The sequence below is a fragment of the Eretmochelys imbricata genome, chromosome 5 (assembly GCF_965152235.1).
Source record: "Eretmochelys imbricata isolate rEreImb1 chromosome 5, rEreImb1.hap1, whole genome shotgun sequence".
Taxonomy (NCBI): domain Eukaryota; kingdom Metazoa; phylum Chordata; order Testudines; family Cheloniidae; genus Eretmochelys; species Eretmochelys imbricata.
Window position 1 is genome coordinate 102,963,877 of NC_135576.1, and position 14,564 is coordinate 102,978,440.

Genomic DNA, 14,564 nt, shown 5'->3' on the forward strand with positions numbered 1-14,564 from the left:
CATGTCTGTTAGACGTCTGTTCATTGGGGAATTACATTATATTTTCCCCACAGGAAAGTATGTCAGAGATAATAGGAAGAAGGGGGAAAAGTGATATGGGGTGGATTTGACAAAGTAAAAATGTTCAGTAACCAGTGAAATATGGTAGTGAGATAAGAAGATAAAATTAACATGATGCCATTAGACAACAAGCCATAGCATGGGTAACAGTTAGGAAAAGGCCCTGCTCACTTCCATTCATGTCCTGCTCTCTCTGCCTTGTAATTAATTGTAATTATAAATGCAAATGCATTGTAATCTATCTATCTATATATGGGGTTTGGGTTTTTGTTTTTTTTTGCAGGCTCAATAATAAAAATAATGTACAGTTGTCTTTATTTTTTATTGGGCCTTAACAGAATAGAAACACAAATAAGGTGCTTTGAACATTCTTTCCGGGGGTACATCAATTCATCAAGATATTTGCCTAGTTTTATAACAGACTACATAAAAAGCACTAGCAAAGACAGTACAAACTAAAATTTCACGCAATGACTTATTCATACTGCTCTGTATCCTATATACTGAAATGTCAGTATAATAATTATAAAATAAATCAACTGGAATAGATATACTATAAAAATGAGAAAGTAAGCAATTTTTCAGTTATAGCGTGCTGTGACACTTTTGTATTTTTATGTCTAATTTTGTAAGGAAGTAGCTTTTAAGTGAGGTTAAATTTGGGGGTACACAAGACAAATTAGACTCCTGAAAAGGGTACAGTTGTCCAGAAAGGTTGAGAGCCATTGCACTAGATGATGTGATGATTAATATGTTCCTATTTGAATGCAATTGATTTTTTTACCATAAACAGACCAAGTTTGCAAATATGTTCTAACACTTGCACCCTGACTCATGTTGTTTTGAGGGGAAGAGATTCTGAATGGTATGAGTGAAATAGAAGTGCAATGGTGTGATGTTATCTATAAGGATTTCTAAAATTCCCAATTCCAGACACCTGCCCCTTTTGCAGCGTGAGGGAAACCCTGGCGCACGTCTATCTGGAGTGTGCTAGGCTACAGCCCCTATTCCGGCTCCTCACCAATCTTTTGTTAAGGTTTTGGTTGCACTTTTCTCCTCACCTTCTTATCTACGCACGCCCTGTCTGTGGCCCCACTAAGTCGCGGGACCTCCTGGTCAACCTCCTCCTGGCCCTGGCTAAAGTGGCCATCTATAAAACCAGGGTGAGGAGGTTGGCCGATGGAGTCTCCTGCGACTGCGGGGCCTATTTCCGATCCTCTGTCCGTTCACGCCTCCAGGCAGAGTTCCTCTGGGTGGCGTCCACTGAGTCCCTTGACGCCTTTGAGGAGCGGTGGGCGCTGCCCGGGGTTCTCTGCTCGGTGTCCCCGTCCGGTTCCCTTCGTTTGACCGTTTGACCGCACTCCCGTCCCTGTTTTTCATTAGTTGTCCCCCGTAATTAGTTGGCTTCCCAGGTCCTGTGGATCCCCCCCTTAGGCTGGGGGGGGATCCTTTCGTAGTGGACGAGCTCCGCCCGCCCGCTTCCTGGATCCCAATAGGACCAGACTCCTGTATGCCTGGATCCCAATAGGACCAGACTCCTGTACTACCAGACTCAGAGGAAACATCTATACACGCTCGTGCTGCACACCCTTCACTTCCTCACCCTTGCGTCCTGCCCCGACACAAAGTGGAACCCCGGTGGGCCAGCCTATACTCTCCCCTGGTCCCGAGACCCGCCAGGGATATCAGTTGGCGGCTCCTTCATTGGGCCGTGAGCACGGGCGTGTACTTGGCACGGTTTACCCCCGTCCCGGACACCTGCCCCTTCTGCAGCATGAGGGAGACCCTGGTGCATGTTTACTTGGAGCACGCCAGGTTGCAGCCCCTATTCTGGCTCCTCACAAATATTTTGTTATGTTTCTGGCTACATTTTTCCCCTCACCTCCTTATCTATGCACTCCCTATCTGTGGCCCCACAAAGCCTCCTGGTCAACCTCCTCCTGGCCCAGGCTAAAATGGCCACCTATAAAACCAGGGAGAGGAGGCTGGCCGATGGAGAGTCCTGTGACTGTGGGGCCTATTTCCAATCCTTCATCTGTTCACGCATCCGGGCAGAGTTCCTTTGGGCGGTGTCCACAGACTCCCTCGACGCCTTTGAGGAGCAGTGGGCGCTGTCCAGGGTTCTCTGCTAGGTGTCGCCATCAGGCTCCCTTTGTTTGACCCTTTGACCGCACGCCTGTTCCTGTTATTAGCTGTCCCTCAGAATCACTTGGCTTCCAGGTCCTGTGGATCCCCTGCTTAGGTGTGGGGGGAGGGGGAAGGAACCCTTTAGCAGAAGCCCACCCACTTCCTGGATCCCAAATAGGACCAGAGTCCTGTACCCCAGTGCTCTGAGTCGGTCACAAAAGTTAGAATTGAAGAGTGGGAATTCATGATGTGTCATGCTAGGGAATAAACAAGAACTACTGAAATTAAAATATTTGCAGTAAATGCAGAAAATATTAAAAAGAAAAAACACTGCCTTGAAAAAAACCTATTTTTAAATTAAATTCATTTTATTTTAAAAAGATTGTGTTCTCAAAACTAATAATTTGACATTTTAAGTCAGCAACATGATTACAAATAATTTTGTGTTTTGAAGTATTGAGTGGTTACAGTCTTCTTATTTTTCTATAAAGAACTTGCTCTGAGCTCTTCTGGCTTTTTCAAGGCTTTCAAAAGTGAGGGCTCCTTTTGGCATTTCTAGCAAGGTGTTCTCTGTGTCAAGTATGTTCTCTGCTTCACCTTAAAAAAAAGAAAAAAAAAAGGATGAGATATAAATGCATCTTTGCACTTTTATAAGAACAAAAAATCAGTTTTCAGAGAAATTGCATATATTTTGTTTGAGGGCTTGAATAACTAAAGAATATTAGATATTTACTCAAATAATTATTATAACTGGGGCTGGTAGTACAACTTATTTTTAAGGTTGCCCAACACTTTTCATTATAAGACCCTGTTTTCAGTTGCTTAGAATTTTGCCAAGCATTTGGACTGAAATTCTCCATGCCAAGTGCCTGCCTTAGGCTAAATTTATTTGGAAAATTTCATTCATTTTCAAGAACAAGGCTAAGGAAAAATGCTTTTTTGCCCATGTTAAAAAATTCTGGCAACGTTTTCTTTGAGAAGCTTTAGTGCCCCCATGTTTTGGAGCAAGGACATGAAATTTAGTAGATGTACTTTGTGTCAGGGATATGCTTTTCCCATCCCCAGGAAAATCCTCCCAAATTTGGCCAAATTATAAGCCTTTGAAAAATGGCAGTTTGCACACGCTCAGCAGAGACATGCTAGAGTTTTTCAGCTAAATTTCTTTACAATTCTGTCCATATTGAACATGCTCCAGCCCGGGACTGAGTAGGATTTCCCTGCAATTATGGCTCCGTTCCACTGTGGGCCAGGCACCAAAACAGACAACAGGGATACTGTCTCTCCTGTACTCTCAATGGACTCCCACCCCATCCCGACAGGCCAGGCTGAGTGGAGGAGTAAGCTGCTTGATCTGAATACAGAGGAGACTAGGATGAGACCTGTAGTGGGGAGTAAATTGGAAAATGGAATGAGGTGAGGGGAGGGGAGATCTAACTGCAGGCTGATGGCAGGGAGTGGGGAGTGAAACAGGGAGCCAATACATCACTGGGGGTAGACTGGGATGAAATAAAGACCTGGTGGCGGGGGAGGAGGACTGGCTGGCAAGGAGACGGAGACAAGAAGAGGAGTGAGGGAGCAGGGATAAAAACTGGTAGCAGAAGATAGGGAGAAGAAGATTGGGAACCAACACAAGGAGTGGCAGACTGGGATAGGATGAGGAGCTACTGTGGGGACAGACTGGCTGGGCAAGGAGAAGAGTTGGGTGGGAAACAGTCTGAACAAGGAGCTAGGGAGGGAGATGGATTGGTAGGCACTTGGGGCAGGAAAAGTGGGAAGTGGGGTTGGGGATGGAGACTGGCCAGTCAAGTAAAATGTGGATAGGGAGATAGAGGGGACTGAGCAAGGAGACAGGGACTGAAACGGAAAGAGTCCAGAGGCTGAGAACTGGACATGCTGGGCAATGAGGCTGGGATGAGAAGCCTGAGGAGTGGAGACAGGGACAGGAGCCAGAGGTGGGGAAGAGAGAGAGAGCTTTGACTGGGACAAATTGGAAGGAACAGGGCAGAAGAATCTGTTCCCATTGAGAATGCTCTTCTCCAGAACCTGGAATGGATATCAAGGTTCCAAAGTGTCTGCAATCAGCAAACACAATGAAACTCACTGGCAATGTGTCCTGTACCCCTCTAGGGCAATTCCACATAAAGGGTGATAACCTATCACTGCTTGCATTTACTCAGCTAGCTCAAGTGACAGATGTCTGTGCAGTACGTCTAAAGGTTCCAGTCTGGCTGATGACCCATGTAGGTGTCAGTGATGCCACATTATGGAATTTCTGTTTTCAGTTTGCTTTTTTAAAAATCTAGGAAGTTACACACAAAACACTATGTTAGAAAGAACATGAAGATTTCAAAATCAAGTGCTCAAAAGTTAAAAAAATACTAGAATTAAGGAACCTTAATTCAGCTCCCATGTGCCTAACACAGTCTTTAATTAACTATCACACTATTTTTTCCGCACAGACCACTGCCTCATTCAGTACACAAGATGGACAATGCTCAGTTAATGAAAAGCTATTTAATATTTTGTTTACTTATTTACTGCACATTATTTACTGCTCTAAAGACAAAACTATTGATTCTGTGTTGGTGAACATGTATGACTGTGTCATAATTTATATGTACAACGGGGTCAAATTAAGGTTGAATAGGCAATCTTAATTCTGTTTTTTTCCTAACTTTTGAGTGTTTGACTTTGGAACTTTAACAATGTCCTTTTAACATAGTTTTGTGTGCAATTACATATATGCTCAATGCTGTATACATTTTGAAAATAAATCTTTATAGCTGAGTATTTTGTATTTTATATTTTCCATTAGAGGTTATTGCACCTGCCTCATCTGTGCTTTACAGAAAGTTATCTGGACTGATCATTAAATTGATTCAAGGGCTGCATATTCTAAGGACAAGTCATATTCTGAATCCAGGTCTAAATATATACTAATAGCTCCTCATTGTCCTTTTTCTATAGTGTAGAAAAAGAGACCAACCATATGCAATGTTACTTTCAATTTATTACTTTTGATAGGCTCTATCATCAGGTATTTCTCTAGGATGCACATGATTAAGACTAACTTACTGGGGATTCTTACTTACTTACAAAAAGAAAAGGAGTACTAGTGGCACCTTAAAGACTGCATCCGATGAAGTGAGCTGTAGGTCACAAAAGCTTATGCTCAAATAAATTGGTTAGTCTCTAAGGTGCCACTAGTATTCCTTTTCTTTTGCGAACACAGACTAACACGGCTGCTACTCTGAAACCTTACTTACTTACATTCATACAAAGGGTGACTTTTATTAAATTTCAAAACAGAAACTGGAGAGAACTAACTAAACCTGTCACTTCTTCTAAAATTGTTAGTATTAGTCCATTTGTATTTACATTCCAATTAATATTAATTATGATTTTTCTCTTGATTTTCTCAAATTTTGTATTTACTTAAGACTACCTGAATTGGTGGTGAAGGCTATTAGGATGGATTCTCTCTGCTGGGGAAGCTCAGACAGAAGGAAACAATTCTGACTTTAAGAGAGACAGAAAGGAGAGGAGGGATAGCTCAGTGGTTTGAGCACAACGTAGGGTTGTGAGTTCAATCCTTGAGAGGGCCATTTAGGGATCTGGGGCAAAAAATTGGGGATTGGTCCTGCTTTGAGCAGGGGGTTGGACTAGATGACTTCCTGAGGGTCCCTTCCAACCCTGATATCCTGTGAAAGGAGAGTGAAGTAATGAGCTTAGGCACTTGCCCATAAGACAAAAAGAGCTACAAAAGGGACTGGCATGGCACATTGTGGTCAAGAACAAGATAGTCCAAAGGGTGCTTGGCTTGGTTACAAGTCTCAACAACTTCCAGATACATACCCTTCATCCTTTGCAAAAGTGTTCCATAACCCATATCATACTGGTAGGCAAGTATAAAGCTTAAGGGAACCACTGGAAGGAACAGTCCTGGTTTCTTGTTTTTTATTGCTCTGTTCATAAAAAAAAGGGGGGGGCGGGGATAACAATAAGTTTTGTAAGATCAGCAGCAGCCTAAAAGCTTCATTAATCAAACAGAAGGTATTTAGCCAAATATGTTTCATAAGACTACTAACCTGTTTTATGCACATTTTAAGGAACATTTATTTAACCAAACAAACCAAACATTGAAATGAAAGACATTTCTTGTGCTCCAGAAAAGTTTAAAGTGCTACAAACTACTGGTTCAGCATGTGTGTGTTTCGGAACAAAAAGAGTCTGATGTTTACAATATATGCTATTTATTACAAACCAAAATGCATATATATTTTGTTTTATAGTAGTATGTACATAATCGTTACAGGGCTAGCTGCATCTCTGACCCCTTTTTCTGGTCTCTTGAGGGCTCCCGCTCAGGCCTTACCTCTCTCAAGGTGGAATCCTATGATTCTCCCACTCATTGACTCGGTTCTGGGGCTTCCGTGCCCTGTGTATTGACTGTGTTTACCCAGCAGGTCTGACTAGATAGGGGTAGCTGGAGTTCTTCCCTTCAGGAACTTGTGACCAGGGGTGAATAAAGTGACCCAAAACAGCCTTCTTAAAATGAAAGTACTGTTTAATCTGAACAGTAGGAACAGAGCATAACTTAAGAGGTCTATCCTACCCTAGACTCCTAACCTCTGAATTTTGGATGCATCTGATGAAGTGAGCTGTAGCTCACGAAAGCTCATGCTCAAATAAATTGGTTAGTCTCTAAGGTGCCACAAGGACTCCTTTTCTTTTTTCTCTGAATTTTGGGTTTACCTTAGCTCTCAAAAACCTGTGGGTCTCCCCCTTCTTGAGATGGCATGAATCTTAATCCCTACTGGCTGCCTTGAACTTCCCTCCACACAAGGACAGAATCATTCCTGGGAAAACCTGTCTGGCAGGCCTAGCAAGAGGTCAAGCAGAGCATCAAAATTAATTACTCTTGTTTTGTCTCAAGTGTTTGCTGGGACGTGTACCTATGGTTCCACTTCCCTCTCATTTCCTGCGTACATTTTCTGACAAGCCCACTATTGAATTAACTCAATATATGCATACAGTAGACATCACAATAGCCTGTCAAGATAAAGTAAACCCCCTTACAAACAAAACTTACAGAAATACAGCATTCACAAATTACTAGACAGCTCCAGATCCACCACACATGTAGTATATAAGACATGGTGTACATTAAATGTATACCTTACACACGGTTATTTCCTATGTTTTACCTTTATTATTATTATTATTATTTATTATTATTAAAGTGAAGTATAAAAAAAGGTTTCTGGAATTTCCCTTAAGCTCATCTTCATGCAGTGGTATAGCTTTGCTAACAACAGGCTTTTTGTATACAATTTGAGTGAGTTTCTTGATTTAATTTCTAAAACTTTAGAGTTTTTTGAGAATTTATATACATTGTTCAGTGACTTATATTTTTCAGTCATCCAGAGAACCTCGGTGGGGCTGTTTGTCAATAGACAGTCATCTTATTAAGTCATAGTACAGGAAAGAAAGTGGCACAAACTTTGTAGATAATGGTTTTATGCTGAATTTGACAGAGGAGCCTACCTACAGAGTCAAGTGCAAAATACCAACACGGGTCCATTTTACAAAGTCACTTTTGAGTTTAAAAATGAAAAAAATGTTAATCTCCCTTGTGCCAGGATGGAAAAAAAAAGTTCTGACTATATGCAGAATATTTATTGCTCATAATATTGAGATGATACTTTTGATGACAGAGGAGGTAAAACAGTACAGGAAGGGAGAGTGATATACAATTAGTACAAAAGCTGTTCATCAGCAGTCCTAAATTCTATCTTAGTTCTGCCACTAATTCTTGATGTAACCGTGGCACAGTATAACCTTTATGTCTCAATCTCTCCTTATGTAAAATGGGAATACAGTTACTTACCACCCATTTCACAGGAGAGTTGTGAGGGATAAATAAGTCTGTTCAGCACTTTGAATATATAAAGAACCATATAAATGTTAAATTATTATAAGAATACGGCTATCTCCTCTGCAGATATATTTTCCCTTAAGTATTAACAGTAAAAATACCAAACACAACTTGATTTGGTCACTGAAGTAAGCAGATATGACATACAGGGAGCTGAAAGATTGATTAAGGAAGTGCCATTTCTACTTCTCTGATCAGAAACACACACTTCAAAATAATTACTTAAGAATAGGCTTGGACGGATTAGATTTTTTTAAACAGTAAATGTAAGTACTTCACTGTACACACAAACTGAGAAAAAAATAATTTCATCAAATAGTAATTGAAATTTACAGATAGGCAAAGTAAGAAAAATGCTGCTTGAGAATTCAGGATTTAAGGATATTTACTTCGTATATTTTGGCATGTGACGTTGACAATTTGTGTTTTAACTGTTACAAAGCTTTAACTTTTTGAATCTCAATGTCTACGGTCATTCCATAATTATTGGCTGACCTCCCCCATAATTTCCCACAATTGTGAAAATTTAAATAGATAAAAATAGAAAAAAATACTTAAAACAAACACTGATATCAGTAGAAATTATTTAAAAAAATAAAAAATCAAATTCTGCCAAGCCTACTTAAGAACAGGCAAGAGAAAGACAATGACCACTGAGGAATTACTACAACTAATTTACTTGAATTTTCTAGTACATAACAAACTTCATACCCAGTAGTTAGACCTACAGCAGCAAGTCCAAAAAATATTCCAAAATATTTGAGGAATTCCCTTGTCCAAGCAATCTGCATAGCCATCTGTCTCTCTCGCATTTGATTCTGCATCAGTAGCTGTCTTTCCAGCTGAGGGTAGGTGAAAAAGAAAAGAAAAATTAGATTTAAAAAAAAGTAATTCATAATCTGAAAGTTTAAGCAGATCTTTCAGTCAATCAACACAAAACTCTAGTAAGAAGTTTTTGGTCTCCATCTCTTTCCAGGCAATTATTCACACTATTATGTTGAGATAAGTCTTCTCTAATAATTCATATTGTTAGAACAGTTCATATCAGTATTCCTACGAAAAGGATTTTCTAGGTTAGCAACTATTAGAAGAAAGCATTTCCCACCCGTCACCATGCCTTTGTGGGTCACAACTAAGAATACCAAATTCAGGACAAACTGCTGAGAAATAGGGGCAGATAATCTCCAGTTTTCAGGTGGATTTTCCCTGATAATATACCAAACCAGCAACAAAAGTAAACTTCTGTTTCACCATACTGGCTAACGAGAAGTCAGAACAGCAGTTTCCTTAGTCATTCCAGTCCTTGTATCACTGCCAAAAACGCTTGACTTTAACATGAGTAGTTCTTTACAACCAATTTCATCAAATGAAAGGTTCTTCTGATCCTAAAGGATCAGCCACACACCCAGCTCAATACATAACTCAGATCTTACAATAATTACACTAAAAGAAAAGGAGTACTTGTGGCACTTTAGAGACTAACCAATTTATTTGAGCATAAGCTTTCGTGAGCTACAGCTCACTTCATCAGATGCATACTGTGGAAACTGCAGAAGACATTATATACACAGAGACCATGAAACAATACCTCCTCCCACCCCACTCTCCTGCTGGTAATAGCTTATCTAAAGTGATCACTCTCCTTACAATGTGTATGATAATCAAGGTGGGCCATTTCCAGCACAAATCCAGGTTTTCTCACCCCCCCCCCACCCTCCAAAAACCACACACACAAACTCACTCTCCTGCTGGTAATAGCTCATCCAAAGTGACCACTCTCCTTACAATGTGTATGATAATCAAGGTGGGCCATTTCCAGCATAAATCCAAGTTTAACCAGAACGCCTGTGGGGGGGGGGGGGGGGGGAGAGGAAAAAACAAGGGGAAATAGGCTACCTTGCATAATGACTTAGCCACTCCCAGTCTCTATTTAAGCCTAAATTAATAGTATCCAATTTGCAAATTAATTCCAATTCAGCAGTTTCTCGCTGGAGTCTGGATTTGAAGTTTTTTTGTCATAAGATAGCGACCTTCATGTCTGTAATTGCGTGACCAGAGAGATTGAAGTGTTCTCCAACTGGCTCATGAATGTTATAACGCTGAATAATCCCACGGGCTGAAATTGTGGAAAAGCAGCAGCATCACTTGCCCCATAACCTCAGCCGTGCAGAACACAATGCCATCCACAGCCTCAGAAACAACTCTGACATCATAATCAAAAAGGAGGTACTGTTGTCATCATGAATAGGTCGGAATATGAACAAGAGGCTGCTCGGCAGCTCTCCAATGCCACTTTCTACAAGCCATTACCCTATGATCCCACTGAGAGTTACCAAAAGCAACTACAGCATTTGCTCAAGAAACTTCCTGAAAAAGCACAAGATCAAATCCGCACAGACACACCCCTGGAACCCCGACCTGGGATATTCTATCTTCTACCCAAGATCCATAAACCTGGAAATCCTGGGCGCCCCATCATCTCAGGCATTGGCACCCTGACAGCAGGATTGTCTGGCTATGCAGACTCCCTCCTCAGACCCTACGCTACCAGCACTCCCAGCTACCTTCAAGACACCACTGACTTCCTGAGGAAACTACAATCCATCGGTGATCTTCCTGATAACACCATCCTGGCCACTATGGATGTAGAAGCCCTCTACACCAACATTCCACACAAAGATGGACTACAAGCCGTCAAGAACACTATCCCCGATAATGTCACGGCAAACCTGGTGGCTGAACTTTGTGACTTTGTCCTTACCCATAACTATTTTACATTTGGGGACAATGTATACCTTCAGATCAGTGACACTGCTATGGGTACCCGCATGGCCCCACAGTATGCCAACATTTTTATGGCTGATTTAGAACAACGCTTCCTCAACTCTCGTCCCCTAACGCCCCTACTCTACTTGCACTATATTGATGACATCTTCATCATCTGGACCCATGAAAAGAAGCCCTTGAGGAATTCCACCATGATTTCAACAATTTCCATCCCACCATCAACCTCAGCCTGGTCCAGTCCACACAAGAGATTCACTTACTGGACACTGCAGTGCTAATAAACAATGGTCACATAAACACCACCCTATACAGGAAACCTACTGATCGCTATTCCTACCTACATGCCTCCAGCTTTCACCCTGACCACACCACACGATCCATCGTCCACAGCCAAGCTCTGCGATACAACCGCATTTGCTCCAATCCCTCAGACAGAGACAAACACGTACAAGATCTCTATCAAGCATTCTTACAACTACAATACCCACCTGCGGAAGTGAAGAAACAGATTGATAGAGCCAGAAGAGTACCCAGAAGTCACCTACTACAGGACAGGCCTAACAAAGAAAATAACAGAACGCCACTAGCCATCACCTTCAGCCCCCAACTAAAACCCCTCCAACACATTATTAAGGATCTACAACCTATCCTGAAGGATGACCCAACACTCTCACAAATCTTGGGAGATAGGCCAGTCCTTGCCTACAGACAGCCCCCCCAGCCTGAAGCAAATACTCACCAACAACCACATACCACACAACAGAACCACTAACCCAGGAACCTATCCTTGCAACAAAGCCCATTGCCAACTGTGCCCACATATCTATTCAGGGGACGCCATCACAGGGCCTAATAACATCAGCCACACTATCAGAGGCTCGTTCACCTGCACATCCACCAATGTGATATATGCCATCATGTGTCAACAATGCCCCTCTGCCATGTACATTGGTCAAACTGGACAGTCTCTACGCAAAAGAATAAATGGACACAAATCAGATGTCAAGAATTATAACATTCATAAACCAGTCGGAGAACACTTCAATCTCTCTGGTCACGCAATTACAGACATGAAGGTCGCTATCTTACAACAAAAAAACTTCAAATCCAAACTCCAGCGAGAAACTGCTGAATTGGAATTAATTTGCAAATTGGATACTATTAATTTAGGCTTAAATAGGGACTGGGAGTGGCTAAGTCTTTATGCAAGGTAGCCTATTTCCCCTTGTTTTTTCCTACCCCCACCCCCAGACGTTCTGGTTAAACTTGGATTTATGCTGGAAATGGCCCACCTTGATTATCATACACATTGTAAGGAGAGTGATCACTTTAGATAAGCTATTACCAGCAAGAGAGTGGGGTGGGAGGAGGTATTGTTTCATGGTCTCTGTGTATATAATGTCTTCTGCAGTTTCCACAGTATGCATCCAATGAAGTGAGCTGTGGCCCACGAAAGCTTATGCTCAGATAAATTGGTTAGTCTCTAAGGTGCCACAAGTACTCCTTTTCTTTTTGCGAATACAGACTAACACGGCTGTTACTCTGAAATCAATAATTACACTGTTGCCAATCTTTTAGTATCTAAAATCTAAAGGTTTCAGAGCGGTAGCCATGTTAGTCTGTATCAGCAAAAACAACGAGGAGTCCTTGTGGCACCTTAGAGACTAACATTTAGCCCACCAAAGCTTATGCTCAAATAAATTTGTTAGTCTCTAAGGAGCCACAAGGACTCCTAGTTGTTCTTGCTAAAATCTAAAGATTTATCTATAAAAAGAAAGAAAGGTGAGAGTTAAAATTGGTTAAAGGAATCAAATACATACAACAATTGTAAAGTTCTTAGTTCAAGCCTGTAGCAGTGATGGAATAAACTGCTGGCTAAGTCAAGTCTCTGGTTGCTTCCAAATCATTGGAAGGTTCTCAGTCCTTTGGTTAGACTGCTCCCATTAGTATAAGTCCATAGTCCAGAGGTCTGAGCAGGAAAGAGGCAAAATGGAGGTGTTTCCATGGCCTTTTACGGCTTCTGCCATGTGGAGGGAAACCCATTGTTTCAAACAAAGGCCTCAGCACAGCTAGTGGAAAATCACAGGTAAAAGATGGAGTTTGGAGTCACATGAGCAAGTCACAGGTCCATGCATGACTTCGCTTAGTCATAGCGGGAAATGCTATTAAGAGTAGATCCACGTCTTCCATTGTGAGTTAAGTGTTCTTTAATGAGCCATTGTATTTGAATAGTTCCTTCACAATGTGCTGGCTAAACACCTTGTTGGTGCTACCCAGAAGCAAATACCTTAGAAATACAGGCATGTATTTAATACTCCTAACTTCATCTACAAAAATGATACATGCAAACAAATAGCATAATCATATTCAGCGAATCAAACTTTCCATAAACATTTTACATGCCACATTTTGTACAAGATTTGTTGCAATTATATAACAGTGGTAGCAAGAATGGTCACAGTTTAATCAGTTAACATCACCCCACCACCACCTTTCTCCTTGTGAATAAAATTAAGCAGCGTTTAGGACACCTACATTTTTTTTTTAAAATCTGTACACATATTGTAATTCCAGATCCTCGGGTACACCCAGGCTCCTGGTTAAGGCTCCCTGATTCTTGTGCCATTTCTATGCTGGTCTGAGACTCATATACTTACAGCAGTTCAGAGACCACTTCAGTTTATGCTGGTTGATTATGATCCTCCAGGGTAGCAGCATTACAGCGGGCTATGCTCTCTATGTGCCCCCTGGGATTATTGATTTTTCTAAAGACTCAATATTAAATAAATAATTGTTGTATAGGCTAGAAATATTAAAGAAATTTACAAAAAGACTAATGAGACTTTCCCAGCTAAATATATAATCTGACTATTCGATGCTGGGTGTATCTGGAAGTTGTTTTGCTATTAACATTTAACCAGCCATAATCCAGTAATTTACATTTGTACAATATATAGGCAGGTCAGACTTTAAAAACCTTACTATCCTTACATTAGTGGTCTTAAAGAATATGTATAACATTGGGTTTTTATTAAATATCAGAAATCATACATACACCCCACCATTACTTTCATTTATTTTTTATTTAATAAAAAAATTGCTCAAATAGTGTATATTGTCTATTAATTCTGTTCTGCAGCACAAAACACCATAAATACCAGAAAACTACAAAGCCCGTCCCGCTCTATTCAGATAATATGCTGACTTAAATCAGAGTACAAGTGGGCATCTAAAACTTAGGAACTTTGCTAATTCTCATTATGTTTCAGCCTGTGTCCAAGATCAGAATATTTTATTTGGCTAGTTCTATCTTGAGATGAAAATGGACTACATTAAAAAACACCCACATACCACCCAAGTAATTCGAGATGTGCGCTCCTGTGGGTGCTCCACTTTGAATACATGTGTGCCTCTGCACCTTTGACCAGAGATTTTTGGTAGCAGTGCTCATTTGGACCGTGCATGCACCCTACACATCCTCATGCCCTGTACCAAGGATGCACAGGTGAACCAGCCTCAGTTTCTTCTCTATTGCAAAGCCCACAGAGTTAGCTCTGAAGCAAAGGGGAGGAAGGTGGGTAATGAAGCACACACTGTGGGGGACACATCTCAAAGAAGTCAAGTTACTGCAAAATGTCAGTAATCACTTCTT

At 41.1% G+C, this 14,564-nt stretch overlaps 1 protein-coding gene across 2 annotated transcripts in view; it reads right to left on the reverse strand.

Moving 5' to 3' along the window:
* Window positions 1–2,534: 2,534 nt before the first annotated feature.
* Window positions 2,535–14,564, reverse strand: part of PLGRKT (plasminogen receptor with a C-terminal lysine) — a 51,298-nt gene continuing 39,268 nt past the window's right edge. For both annotated transcript variants that reach the window (XM_077817639.1, XM_077817637.1), the window contains exons 3-5: window positions 8,837–8,967; window positions 6,043–6,152; window positions 2,535–2,784 (exon numbers count right to left, since the gene is read on the reverse strand). In XM_077817639.1, coding sequence (XP_077673765.1) covers window positions 2,663–2,784; window positions 6,043–6,152; window positions 8,837–8,967 — 363 coding nt within the window. In that variant the 3' untranslated portion in view covers window positions 2,535–2,662. The remainder of the gene's footprint in view (window positions 2,785–6,042; window positions 6,153–8,836; window positions 8,968–14,564) is intronic.